We start from the raw sequence: 15,819 nt of genomic DNA on the forward strand, positions 1-15,819 counted from the left end.
ACTTGAGAAGGTAGTGTAAGGATATTGCTGATTATAGATGGTGAAAAAAATACATTGTGTTTGCTCCATTGGGGATAGCATAATTTAGTGAGAAAAACGGCACATAATTCCCACTTGGGAATTTGAAAGAAGAAAGATTAATATCTAACAAAAAAGTCAGGTTCCGAGAACGCAATTTAATCAAACCACGACCCCGTAACAGTGTATGTATTGATTTGTACACATAAAAATATCTTGAAAATATATTTTGAAGTAAAAATTATAGACAAACGAGGGCAAATTGAACAAAGAAAGGAATACAGTCGGACATCGTCTTGTAAATGTCAGTTGCAAACACGTCAAAGGTTAATTTAAACCGGTTTATGCTACGTTTGTAACCTTATCATTGGTCCGACCATGGTTTCAAAGTTAACACTAAAAAGCCAAGTTGATTCATTGACTTTAATATAGCATGGACTTGCATATAAATAAGAAAAATCTCATATCAATATACCGTGTTTAGGAGACTATCCTAAGGGCAATGAAATTGCTTACAATGTGTTTTAAGAGGTACAAACAAGAGCAATACAAGGCAAAATTGAGGTATTATAAAGAACAATTACAAGAAATGGAGTAACTAAAAAGGAAGAAGAAGTAAAGAATGTGAAAAATACCCTACGTTGCCAAATTAAAACTTTATGAATAAACTATCGGCTTTTACTCTTGAACTTTTGGTAACGATTTCGCATATTTTGACAGTCAACGTTAATATATGTTTATAAAAAAGCGGTAAGATAACGATATTTTACTTTTTGAAAAAAATTAAAAAAAACATTGAGGGACATAATATCAGATAACATATAAATGTAACAAAAACAAGATCCATACTTCGATATGCAATCCCCCAAATCATGTATAAACATTAATCAGGTTGAAAATACTTGCATTTTTAATAATGTTCTAGTAAATTACGATGAATTTAATGCCAAAGGAATAAATTCCTATAAATATATATACATATACCTAGCACAGTAAGATAGAGAAACGTACGTGCGGTATGGCTTTTATCATGAGGCACAAATAGCCTAAAATAGAACATAGAAAAACCTGAATAACCTTAGGAAATCTAAAAAAGATGCCTGAAGAAAACTCCATTACTTGAAAAAGGGATATAAAATGACATCGTTTTAATGTCTGTCAGTATGGAATCCCGGTGCGACATGCTTTTTGCTCTTTGCGTTATGCTTATTGCGTTTTGCTTTTTGCGATTTGCTCTTTGCGCTTTGCGTTATGCTTATTGCGTTTTGCTTTTTGCGATTTGCTCTTTGCGCTTTGCTTCTTGCTTTATGCTTTTTGCGATTTGCACATCCATTTGCATCTTTTTACAGCGTCAACAAATAAAAAGTGACTATAATATGCAGTGATGGATGCCTTGTAGATGTTCAACTGCATAATACAACAAATGTAGGTCTTTACACTTCTTGGACAATACACCCTAGGACTTTACTCCTCTCAAAAGAAAGGTGTAAAGTCCAAGGTTATATATATATATTTACAACTTTTATTCATATCTTATAATTATTTTATTCAAAATCTTGTTGATTGTTGCATTAATCAAACTTTATAACGGTAATAATAAATAAATGTTAATGATTCTTGTCACACTTTTCTGAGTTCAAGATTCAAGAAACTTAGTTCTGGCTACTGTATGTACCATAACTTAACTGACGCTGTTTTTATTTTCTGATGGTCGCGTCCGTAACAGCATATAAACATCTCTGGGCTGACATTTTTTAGCTACAAAAAACTTTGATATGATAAATGATTGATCATAACGAAAGAAACATTAACATCTGCTTAAAAGTATTTTTATTTTTTTAATGACAGTTGATTGATAATGTTTAAAGAAGCATATTCTTAAACACACCAGAATTTTGAGATAGTGTTGTATTATTTCTGTATGGGGGGAGTATGGGTCCTCCCCCGTAAAATTTTGCAATTTGTGATTGCTTAATTCTGAATTCTAAGAGGATTTCAACAAATTATCAGAATAACATATTGAAGTAACAATTTACATACTCTACACAGAATTAATCTGGCACTCTTCTTCAGCAGTGTCCAATATATAAATGATGAAAGAAATGCTGCTCAGAAAAAAAGTGTTATGTTATGATATACAAAAACCTTATTATATAAATAAATTATAAAATATTAAACCTAAATGCAGTTTCTGAACCAAGGATATGTCATTCAGAGTGAATAAAATATATATATATATATATATTTTAAATCTGACTTGGAGCCTGATTTTTTTCATTGGTATTGGAGTCAGAATTTTAATTAATTCTAACACCAAAGACAGGAATTTTCTAGAATCTGTTTAACTGCATATTATAGTAATATAACTTTGCTTATTAGTGTATTGTATACATGTGTTTATAATTAAATATGTGTGTTAAAGAACCAGATATGATCAGATATAATCTTGAATAGAATGATTACAAGTAATTTGCACCTATGTAAATGAGTTATGAGATACGATTCTACGAGTTCCCCCTTGGCACTTGTGTATACTGCTAACTTATTAGCTTCATATTTTATATTCTGTTGACTGCTACAGGAACAAACACTACATTGTTTAAAAAAAACATATTGCATATCCTCATGTTGTATATTATATACCGTGGGTGAATAAAGTATCTGTCTGTCTGTCTGCAAATGCTTGTCAATAACCTCGATATCATATTGAAAAAGATATTGTGTAATACTTATTCGAAAATTTACTTTGATATGATTTTAAAACTGTATGATAATCAGTACTAGTTTGTTTATTTCATTTAATAACAATCAATTAACAATGTGCTAATCTAATCACATCTACATTAATGGGATTATCGACAGGTGCTAAAATGATTGCTTGAATAAACTGTTGATTGTTCAATTTCAATTTAATTCATTTCTCTCAAGTCATAATACATGACAACATGAGGTATAACATATATATTACTTCAATAAGTAAGGCTACAAAAAACACTATTATAAAACTTTTCTGACAGTTATCTCACAAGTATAATTTTTGAATATTTTTGAACCATACTTAAGATTATGGAGTAGAATCCATATCTTCAAATAATAACAACATGTATATGCTTCATTTTTCATAATAAGATGGGGAGTTCCAGGGTAAATTTTTAAACTTTGACATTTTTTCTGATGACACACTGTATATATCCAAAATCTGGCAACAATGAGTTGGATGGCATCCAATGACACCCCTGACTTGATCAGATAATACTTAATACTTTGAACTTTTGTGTCATTGTATTAAGGGGGACCAGAAACCATGGATATAAATTAACTTTATGGAAGATAAAAATGATTAATTACAAAACTATGAAATCCATGAAAATTAGTCTGACACAAGTATTTATGACTTTGCAGTGTTTTTTAGCCATTTTTCTGCATATGTAATGGGTCCTTCTGCATTTCAGTATTAATTCAATCAGTAAGGCCTAAAAAATTCTTTGTTTCCGGTAACATGCTAAAAAATTAGGGTAGGTAGGTCGGAACATTTTTTTTTTTGAGGAGGGGGGTGATTTTTCAGAAATTATTTTTGTGTCAAAAAATGAATACAAATAAGGCAGTTATGCCTTTAGAACATTAGTTAGTTGATTTCTAACATCACTGACCATGTTTAAAGCATAAAAAGTGCAGTTTTGCAAATTTTTCTTAAAAAAATGAAAAAAATATTCTCAAAGGTCATAAAAACATTTAGGGTCGGGCCAAAAATTTAGGGTAGGTCGGGATACTAGTAACAAACAATTTTTATACGCCTAAATTTATTTCTATTTAATATCTTGTCAAGGATAAAAACTGAAAATTTAGTAGGAAACTGAAATGTTCATTTATATGAATAAATACTCATTTTGCTTAAAAAATTAAAACTGCACATTTTAGTCAGGCTAGATAACTGCTTAGCAGTTTATGTGCATATAAAGATCTGTCAATATGCAAAGGGCTTCTTGCTAGGACTTGCACCTAGAATTCTTACAAGAGTAAGTGTGTTTCTTTACACTACAAGAAGTGATCCCTTAGCAACAGAGACATTTATCTAAATATTAAATATTACATATGTATGTAATCCTTCAGAAAAAGATACATTTTCTATAAATTAAAACTAAAACAAAAGACTATAATATTGTTTACATCTTATGTAAATATACTGATACAGCAAAGTAGTATGTAAATCATAAAATGCATAAAAAATGAATAAAAAAATGGCAAAGGATAATTAAAAACTCAGCAGTAGCTATTATTTATAAACATTAACTAATACATGTATACTTTGATCACAAGTTATACCTCCTTGTTCAAATTTTATCAAATTGAATACAGAAGTAAGGTTAGACTGATGTCCACTTTAAAACCACTGCATTATATTGTAGTATAAAGTATGTTACTTGTTGACAATTGCAAGATTTAGTAAACTGCCATAATAACCTCAGGATTGCATTCCCTACTGGTCATTTGTGTGCAGATACATATACACACATTTGATATGTATGAAAGTGCAGACATCAAATGTCACAAAATCATATAGTGAGAAAAATGTGAAACCGGGTCCCCTTGCTGCCAGCACTGCTCTCCTGTCAGAGTTAACTGGACTGCTTTTACAATTCATCTCCACATTAGCTATTAAGTCTGAACCGTGACTCGGAATCATTGTAATTTAATTACAATATTCACATACCCAGCTAAAGTTAGGGCTGGAAATTTTATCCCTATAGCCCCCCAATCCATTGGCATCAAGCCAATCTCCAACATCTTTTACCGTTTGCATTGTGACATATGGCACCAAATTCAGAAGAAACTGACGAAAAAGCAGAACGCAAATAGCAACACGCAAAAAGCAAAGAGCAAAACGCAAAAAGCAAATAGCAAAACGCAAAAAGCAAAGAGCAAAGAGCAAAACGCAAAAAGCAAATAGCAAAACGCAAAAAGCAAATAGCAAAAAGCATGTCGCACCGGGATTCCATACTGTCAGAGTTTTAATGTATCTTCAAGATCGAAGCACATAAGACCTGATGGGGCGCTTTTCTTGTCGGTATGAGGGAAATTTTGAGCTCGAACGCCGCTTCTAACCGACTGTTAATAATGATGGTCTAGTCCTGTTCCTTCCCTAATACGATAGCTAGGAAAATTGACGGACCCGTAATAGTGTACCTCCTTTTTTGAAGAGTATTCAATTCCTATCATAAGACTACTTTAACTAATTTTTCAGGAGGGCGTAGGTTTAAGCCCCACTAGGACCAAACTTTGTTTTCATTATATTTCTTTTATCTAGTAAGATAAACTGTTTTTTCAAGACTTATTATCATTGATTTGTTGTACAGAAGCGGAAAATTTTCATTTGATTAGCCATTTCTTGCTGTTTAAAGTGAATTGAACCTCTGATACACAAGGGTGAAGGTTTAGACATCTTTGAAAATACTTAGTTACATGTTGTAAAAGTTATTGATTTTGCATTTATTCTTTAACTTACAAATTTTGGAAGAAATGTAGGTAGGTTTTATTTCTGCCCTATGGTTCTTTATGAATGCAGAGAGCAAGGCCATAATTTGTCAGTGTTGGAGCTTAATTTCTGTCCGATTAAATCATTTTCCTTGAGGCTCCCCAGAAAAATTTGTTATCGACAGTTTTATTTTGTGTTTTATAATTGTTACGCAATACTTTGAGGTTTCTTTTAGCAAAATATTTGGTATAATGAATTCACAGCGATCGTTTTGCGCAGTGGTTATCACTTTGAAATTTGTCTTGAGGAAATAACATAAATTATACAAAATTAAAAAAAGAAAGAAAAAAAAACACACACCAAAAACACGATAAAAGTTGTTTGAAAATGTAACACAGTGCGAAAAAATGTTAACTTCAAGACTGTATAACGTTAATGCAATTGTTAAACATTACCATTACGAGTGCACTATCTAAATATAACCTGAAATACAGTTGAAAACGTGTGTTTAAAAAAATCGCTTAAATCTACGCCCCGACCCCATTAAGCAAATTGGAGACAAAGCACTTTTTACAATTTTACTTTCAGCATTCGTCAGAATGTTTCTAAAACGACTTTGTTTAGTATAGAAATAGCAAAAAAAAAAAACAACAACATACAAAAAAAACAAACAAACCCAACCAAACAAACAAACAAATAAATAAACTGCCGTTAAATCAAATAATATTATAGTTTTTATTGTAAATGTAAACATAATTTCTGTAGCAAAACATAACATGTACGCTGTTTCGGTATACAAATCATTTGTTTCTTCTCACGTTACAATGGCAATTCCACGCAGCGATTATGTCCCGTAGAACCTATAGCAACTGATCTGGAAGAATTGATTTTTAAAACTTATGCTTCCCTTTTACATTATACACATTTTGTGCTCATTATTTATTGTATTATATGCAAAATCATACCAAGGTTAAAGCAATACTTTTGTTAAACATTTAACTAATACTCCGCAGTATAATTCATATCGACATCTGTTATGAATGAAACTGTGCTTGGAACCAGTTTGTTTAATGAGCTATTTTATAGACCGAGGTCATAATCTATAACGAAGTGGTCGCTGGAATTCCGTTTCCATTTAAACAACATAAACATTATCTAAGTGTTTCGATAAAATTTTATTTCGATGTGTTGTATATTTTTGTTAAATACGTTTTACATTTCGCATGATTTATCAGCTTTATCTCTGCATATTAAACAGTGTGTGTATTATGTCATTGGGTTTTACATTACCGGAGACGAAAAAGTTCCATTCATACGGACAATTCGTTCATAGGGGGCAAATTAATTTACCTTCATTATGTAATATTTTCTAATGTTATCTAAAAGGGTAACAGAGAGATGCATGACATAATCATTTACAGAATCAAACAAAATGGTTGAGAAGTTTTTATTGAACAGATGAGTTTAACAATCTTTAAACAAATCCGTGGTAAAACTGATATACATGACGGAACTATCTGACTTGTGCATGAAATGATTTATGTTGTCAGTCTCAGCACTCGGTTGGTCTTTGTGACTTTCGATTTATGGTAATAATAGTCTGGTGAACGAATTCGCCAGCATAAAGACTATTTTACTCTTACCTCTTCCGCAGGTCTTGTGTCTACTAAAATAACATGTCCTAATTTCACAAGATGCTTCCTTTTTATACAGTTCTTATACAAATAAGGGTTCAAAAAATTTCCTATCGGCAAGAGATGTTTTGTGTAGTTTTGACTACATATTCTAAACATATATCAACCTGATGCAATTAACTGGACGGACGTGTGTAAATCCACCAGTAGTTTTCAGAAATTCGGTGCTTTCGAAAAGTTCAGTCAAAACGTAATAAATTGGCGTTTACATCACAAAGTGTATTTCAGACTGATGTTTCATATGTTCTTGGCATAATTAGACCTGTTTTATTTAAGAAAAAATTTAAAGCAAACCTGTGTTTGAACATTATTTACACACCATGGGCGGTTTTACGTCAGGCTGCGCCCTCGTGAAATCATTTTGTATGACTATAACTGCCGAAGTATATAACATTACGAAGCATCTGGTTTGCTTGGCCTTTGTCGGTACACATTGTTATAGCTCAAAGCCTATGGATTGTAGGCAATTTCACATTTACAAAAAATGAGATTGTAATTAAACCAATTAAAATGACTTAATTGTTGAATTCTTTTTTTAATGTCGTATCTTTAGAAACCTCGAACAGCCGTTAAACAGTAACTTCGAAAAAGTTTTTCCTGAGGCACATGTTTCTTTTTTTATATTTTAATCTTTAATTTTACTGTCGGGATGCATGTATATACAAGAACCGATATATGCTCATAATTATTTTGCGTAAAACGTGTAAAATTCAGAACGGTTTTCACAAGGACCAGCTTTATTATTGGTACATATAGTTCCTTAAATACACAGGATATACATATATATCTTGACGATAAAAATCGACGTATGACTGCTTTACTATTTATGAATACAAAGTAAAATATTGAAAGGAGGTTTGGTAAAAGCAGAAGTATTAGTTCATCAAGGCTATATATTTACATTCGCCCTATTCGTTTCCATTGAAATTTATGACGTTCATTTTGTATGAACAGCAAAAGGAAAGGCGCAAAAGCTGCGACAACGCTGCTTAGTGATAACGGACCGCCGCGTATAGTCAGGGAGAACATCCCTTAGATGACGTCGCAGTTGTTCCGTCTGGTGAACAAAATGGCCGGGAAGCTGATTTTAAATGCAAGAAAATGTGTGCTAACGCGATTCATGGATTTGCCGATTCTATCCTGTCGTTCATTTCGCATGAACACCGAAAAAAAATTTCATTTCTTAAGTTATTTATGGAAGATCAAATTTCTTAAAAAATCATATTATAAAGTTAAAATGTAGGTATCATTATCCTTTTGTCTGTTCATTTTGACTTAATACCTGTTTTTGGTATTTTTCCCCGTTCTTTAAAAAAGTTCTTACACACGCAATGTTCCGTAGTTCGAAGTCAATTCACCTTTGCTCACCACTAGATGAACATAATTATGTGAGCTCATCGATTAGTGATAGTTTTTCGTTTAGACCTGAACTTTTCTTTATATTAACCTTGTTTACTAACGCTAAACGGATGCGAAAAATGACACACGTACACATGAAATACCGTTTTAACTTGCGCGCCGACAATAATTACCAACTATAAACTGGTTAAAACATTAAAAAAATTAATATTGTCTAAATGCAACCACCATGATATTTTTAGCACTTGTACTTTTGTTTGAAAGTGTGGATATATTGTATCTTTTAATTATATATATTTTCCAAGTATTTGGAAATTAAAAAAAAATAAGAAGAAAAAATTCATTTTCGTAATGCTGGTTAACAAGAAGTGAAGACAATTGATCAGTTTACGTCTGATGTGGCCACAAACAGTAACCACAAACACGGATGTTGTTTTACAATTATAATTGAACAGTATTGCTAACCGAAAGGGGTGACGATTAAAATCATTCAGGAATACCATAAAGTGATGGAAAATCGAGCGTATGTGATATATTTTTACTCATTTCATGTATGTATGTATGTATGTAACATGCGCTTAGGATTAATTTAGTTTTTTTAATTTGATATTGGCGATGTATATGAAATGAAGCCCGAAAAGAAAAGAATAAGAATTGTGTCGTTGCCATTTAGGTATGAAATAAAAGGCATGTTTAAAGTGTTCGGTAGTCGAATGCATCCACACGTACTTTAAATGGCCCTTTGGCTGTTTTGCTTTGTTTTTATACGCTAAAATGCTTTATACAAGCTTCTAACGCAAACATCGCCTCAATAGCTTTGGCAGTTTTATAACACTAGAGGTATATTTATGAATTTTCATTTAGACCTAAGATTATATAAAAATTACAACATTTTCCAAAAGTGCATTTTATTTATTTACAACATCTTTCAACCACATATGCATATTTTGTTTTTATTCAACGAGCAAAATGATTTAGAAAAGTACAGTAGTTGGCATATTGAATTTTAATATATGGTCAAATAAATTGTTTCCATGATGATATATCCTGTTTATTTAAGGAATTATATGTACCAATATTAAAGCTGGTCCGTGTGAAAACCGTTCTTAAAGAATTTTACACTGTTTACGCAAAATAATTATGAACATATCTATATCGGTTTTTGTATACCCATGCAACCCGACAGAACAATTTTAGGTAACCCAGTTTAACAGAAACAAATTTTCAAAATTTCAAGTTTTATTAGCAAAATTAAAGCTTAAAATATAAAAAAGAAACCAAGACGTGCCTCAAGAAAAACTTATCCGAAGTTACTGTTTTAAGGGCTGTTCAACGTTTTTTTTTTTTAAAAAAGAATTCAACAACTAAATCATTTTAATTGGTCTAATTACAATCTCATTTTTGTAAACGTGTAAACGTGAAATTGCCTACAATCCATAGGCTTTGAGCTATAACAATTTTTACCGACAAAGCCCATGCAAACCAGAAGCTAGCAGATGACAATATATATTTGATTTTATTTGAGTCTCATCCATTTACATGAGTCAATTTACATAAACATATAAAATACTGCACTAAAATATAATGTAAATGGCCACTCTAGTAAGAGTTACGAGAGACTTTATACAAATACTACACCATTTGATATATCAAACATCACGTTTTTATATTCCACTTACAATTAAGTATATATACATTATAAGAATTAGGAAGTGTTCGCTAATCGTGCACCGAAGTGCATAAAAGAGCCTTAAAAGATAATTAATAAATTTTGACCAAGAGTTGAAAGCTGCACTTTATATGCTCCAGTAAAAAGAAATTAAAAACATGTACCACCTCTAATCAGATTAGAGACAGACAGATTAGCAAACACCTCCTAAAATGATATATAAAAAACAGCAATGCTAAAAAGAGTAATTATAACAATATTTAAAAAAAATACTTTTCAAGCATTAAAATATTGTATGTCAGTGACTCCGAACCTATCAAGCAACATATTGTGTACACTGTATAATTCTGTTGTTAAGATGTTGAATAACTAGTTTCATAAGCAAATTAATATTGTCACTATTTTCGCGTTAAAAAAAAATTCCGTAACAGCTTCCGAGTCTGAATATTTGAAGAAATGCTCATTGTACTCACTAAGGTGCAAAAAGGACCAGCCATTATTAACTTTAAAATAAATAACACATAACAAAAATCGAATAATTTATCTACATTTTTAGGGGCCCGCCCGCTTAGCTCAGTAGGTAAGAGCGTTGGTCTACGGATCTCGGGGCCGCGAGTTCGATCCTCGGGCGGGGCGTATGTTCTACGTGACTATTTGATAAACGACATTGTGTCTGACATCATTAGTCCTCCACCTCTGATTCATGTGGGGAAGTTGGCAGTTACTTGCGGAGAACAGGTTTGTACTGGTACATAATCCAGGAACACTGGTTAGGTTAACTGCCCGCCGTTACATGACTGAAATACTGTTGAAAAACGGCGTTAAACCCAAAACAAACAAACAAAAAACATTTTTAGGGGTACCTTTGTTTTTATTTTATCAATTATCATTATTATATCGGCGGAAAATATTTCATTTTATCTATTATATTTGAAGAAGTAATTTTTGTCCCGCTTTCTACAGAGTCTATTTGAACTGAGGTGGGTCTGTTTAAAGACAAAAAGGACCAACCAAACATTAAATTAAAAAAAAAAACATCCTGAAAAAATGAACTTCAATTTGTGGGGTACCTTTTTTGAATTTCCAAATAGGCCCTTTTCTATTTGAATTTAAGTTATTTTATCCTTCGTTGTTTATATAGACAAATTTATCGACTATCCTTTAGGTCGATGTTACTAAAAGTTCGTACTGTTATACGCTCTGGCACTTATACGTCGTACGAAATAACTTCACGAAAAACTGCCCACCGTGTATAAATAATGTTCAAACACGGTTTTGCTTTAAATTATTTCTTAAATAAATCAGGTCTAATAATGCCAAGAACATAGTTTCAAATTTCTGTAAGATGTACCAGATTTATTTTGAGCACAGAAAGCTACATGGCTAGTTAGTCTGACATGATTCATGTAAGAAAGGCAGCACTAGTAACTTGAAATGCTTTTTCACTTACGGACAGTACACGTTTGCCAAGCCATTTCTCTTACAACTGCTATATTTGGAGTCTATTTCCCCACACCATGAAAAAGTCTCATTCAGTGTCGAAGCAAGAAAACAGTTTAGTTCCACCAAACAGCTGTTCTATAATTAATGACTTGCCATAAAATCAAGTCATTCAATTTGGTAAACTTTAGTGGGTAAGTGTTGAGCCTCATATTACCCGAGGTTTCTGTCTGTGAACGGCAGATCACTACCAAATCAAATGTAAGCCGACCCAGGTCTAGTCACAAGTGGACCAAATATAACGAGTTATAACTTTACTTCCTTTGCTCATACCTTTTCTCATTAGCATCGTGTTTTCTTTTAGTCTTCTCCTTCTTTATACGTAGCATTTTCTGCATTCAACTATCATTTGCTAGATAAAAATGGCGGCGTAAGAAGGAGTAAGTTAATGGGATTGTTATTATGTTTGGAATATAAATCTGATTTTCTAGAAAATGTCGAAATAATGTTATCAAATACGTAATTTGTAAACGAAATAAAAAAAAAGCCTGTTTTGGTGATGTTCAACCCATAAGGAATACTTTCTGGTTTTTGGTCAAAGTCATCGAAATTCGTTAATATACAATAAATTATGTAAAATGATGCTTGATTGCTTAAAACTCTTAATTTTCATATATGTTTGTAATAAAGACCTAATATTCGTCAACATGGACATATTTAGGTTGAATTTAGAATCCCACAAGAATCCCACAAGTGGTTTTCCTATTTTAACGTTGTAAATGACTCGATGATATTAAAATTGAATGTTGCTTGAGTAAAAATGACAAATATCTAGACACTTAAATGATGCCTCAATCAAAAGAGTATGAATGAATTCGGGGCGAAAACACGAACAAACAAAATGACAGAAATCAGCGGCCATAATAATATTAAGTCCTGATCATCTTGTTGTCAGGTAGGTTCAGACGAATGAAAAGGAGCTACGCAAATTATGTAGATTCCATTTTAAATGCTTTTCTTGGCTTATGTCGGAATAACTAAAAGATAAAAAAATTCGTCTGCTATAAATTTAAGTTACAAGGGGTGATTTTTCTTCTCATAAATCATGTTTATTTGTTTAAAATCTCGTATTTCGGATTAAAATATCGTTAAAAAAAATAAATAAAACGTCTCTCATTCGCTCTCCAGCGTTTCTTTTAAATACATGTAATATATCATATTGTAAAAACAAATATCGCAAGAATATCACGTGCACGCATCTATGACTAAATCTACAAACGTCTTATATATACACGAACGACTGCATACCTGCAAGACAATATCTTTTTGGGTGTGATTACAAGGTATTGTATATTTTCCATTTGATGTTTAGCTACACTTTTTATTTTGTTTTTGTACATTTCATTTTAAGTTTTTGAATGAATCTATAGAATAAAATTATTCCTAAAACGGCTGAAAATTCCTTCATCAAAACGACTAGTTCACGAGCAATTCATAACCAATCAAAACATTTTGATAAGTGTCAAAGTTCTATATTACCATCTTTTGAGGTGTAATATTAATAATTTCATTAAGTTGACAATCAGACATTAAGGAATATATTTTTTTCTGGTGTTCAATGATTATCGGAATGGAACTGATTTAACTAAGAAAGTGAGTACTGGCACATATTTGGTTCCAAAAATAAGAAAGTTATCGCCGTTTTTCGAATATTACTGATGCCGGTCTCTGCATTGACACAACTCGAAATACGCGAATGAATACAGAAATGATAAAAGGGGTTCATCGATGTATGAACATCTCTGCCAAGCCAGTCGAATTGCTTGAATATAATTTTGTAATAGCTGGATTAACTGCACTTATATTCGTTTTTCATCTTTCACCTTACTTGCTTTCCTGGAACGGACAAATGCCTGGTTATTTAAGAAAGCATTTGCCTTTTATCGTAGATATTAAACAAAACATGAAAATTTCGATTTTTTAATTTTTTTTCCATTTCTGCAATGTGATTTTAAATAATTTCTTTTTATGGATAAAATGTTAGTATTAATGACTTAGTGGTATAATGAATAAAGATTTAATAATATGTTTAGTTATTTTCAAAGAGAAATCTGCTTTTTAAAAACAATTCAAGGACAATTTCCTTAGAATGAACAACTTGCTTCCAATTATTTGTGCTTTCCAGTAAATTGTTAACGCATTTGATTGCATCTTTGATGTTCGATGATTTTTTCAGCCAGTACATGCATCAAGATGAATCCAACCTTCTTATTGTTTGCACTATCTGTGAGATTTGTCACCGCCCAGGACAGTCTTTGCATTCCGGTCGTCAAAATGCAAGCCAACGACAACAGTGTATCATCTGGTGGAACGGAATATGTCACAAAAGAACATTTCGATGATTTAGTGAGACAATTGTTTGTTAATATATCCGGTCGTATCAGTGAATACAAGTACGAGAGTGAACAAGCTGGAAAGAACTGCGCCACGAAAGAAGATATTAAGGAGATGATGAGGCAGCTGTATGTTAATATATCAACTGAAATGAATCAAAAGAGATGTGAATACTCCACTAAAAGTCATAAGGCTTATACGAAACCTCGTGACTGTCAGGATATCCAAACTGAAGGTAATTTGACAACCGGTACTTATACAATTTACCCAGGTAAAAACACTGATGGAATCTTGGTAAGGTGTGACATGAACACAACAACTGGGGGATGGACTGTTATACAACGACGCACTTCGAACACAGACTTTTATAAAACATGGAATGAATACGAAGATGGATTTGGTAACATTAATGACAATTTCTGGCTCGGTAACCGTCATATTCATGAAATAACTATTCAGGGTCAATACAAACTGCGTGTTGATCTCACAAGTATGGAAGGCGAGACGGCCTACGCAGAGTATCGTGAATTTTCTGTTGGTGATGCCAATTCAAGCTACAAGCTGTTTGTTGCCGGGTACAGTGGTACTGCTGGAGACAGTCTGACAGGAAGCGGAAATGGAAATAAGTTTTCTACACACGACAGGGACAATGACGTCTATAGCGGAAATTGCGCAGTGATGTATCACGGCGGGTGGTGGTACGATGCATGTCATTCGTCCAATCTCAACGGACAGTATGGAAATACAGTATATGCTGAAGGTCCAGTCTGGCAGCCATGGAAAGAATACTATGCTCCAATGAAAACTACGCAGATGAAAGTACGAAGAATTTAACAGCAACCATGAAAAAGAACATATTTTTGACTAAACCTTTCTTTTCAAAACGAAACACAATTACAAATCTTTATACAGACTTCTATTTTTTCCTAGACAAATTTGATTAATTTCAATTTACCGACGTAATGTTTCTTTTATCCTACCTTCTGATTTAAAATCATTCTTAATTTTAACTTACCCACAAAAAGTGCTTACAAGCTAGATTTGAATAGTCGTACTTGACTGTAATAGCAGTTTAATACGTCAGAGTAATACGTTATTAAAATCTGTTGTCAATATACACCCGTCTTTGCCTTTTGAAACAGCTCTTACAAGTCTTAATAATATTAGACAATATTTAGAAATTGCATTTATAACATGTTCAAATGAAAGACCTGAACATATCGTTGCACTTCAAGCGAAGTATTATCCAAAGTTCAGTTGCAATTGGGTACCAATCCTCGACAATCAAACGGAAGGCCTGGTTTAAATTGATACAGTCAATAACGCCAGTGGATTCAGCAAATAGATAACCGTTTCCTCGACTATCTGAATTCAGTAAGGACTGTTTAAGACCAAATAGAAAGTGATATTCAGTGTTACGTGTGAATCTAAAATGTAGGTCCATGTTGTTGAAAAAGATATGGAATAAAGCGTCAGATTTTCATCTTAGCTTTATTGCTTATGGCAGTGAGACAATATCTAGATCACTTCCGAGTTTCAGTTTATTCATTGGGAAAATGTCAACATACGTGCAATTATTTAAGCGATTTCGTTATAAAAAATGTCTTTTGGTAAATGCAACTACACTGCGTGGAAGTCTAGCGCACCTATTAAAGTCAGAAGTGTGTCCGTCTGTGCGAAGAAATAAAACTGTTTCTATGTATACTTTCCAAACGAAACAAACTACTTTCTTTTTAATTATTATCAGAATATTCCATAGAAGAGATTTTTTA

At 32.3% G+C, this 15,819-nt stretch overlaps 2 protein-coding genes across 2 annotated transcripts in view; both read left to right on the plus strand.

Moving 5' to 3' along the window:
• LOC123547331 (ADP-ribosylhydrolase ARH3-like) overlaps positions 1 to 15,819 on the plus strand; it is a 134,740-nt gene that overhangs the window by 38,954 nt on the left and 79,967 nt on the right. The gene's annotated exons all lie outside the window — the stretch shown is intronic.
• LOC128546212 (microfibril-associated glycoprotein 4-like) lies at positions 13,936 to 15,127 on the plus strand. The gene has a single exon (XM_053551638.1). It carries the CDS (start codon positions 13,988 to 13,990, stop codon positions 14,879 to 14,881), a length of 894 nt encoding a protein of 297 aa, XP_053407613.1. The 5' UTR covers positions 13,936 to 13,987; the 3' UTR covers positions 14,882 to 15,127.

Source organism: Mercenaria mercenaria, chromosome 9 (assembly GCF_021730395.1).
Source record: "Mercenaria mercenaria strain notata chromosome 9, MADL_Memer_1, whole genome shotgun sequence".
NCBI lineage: Eukaryota > Metazoa > Mollusca > Bivalvia > Venerida > Veneridae > Mercenaria > Mercenaria mercenaria.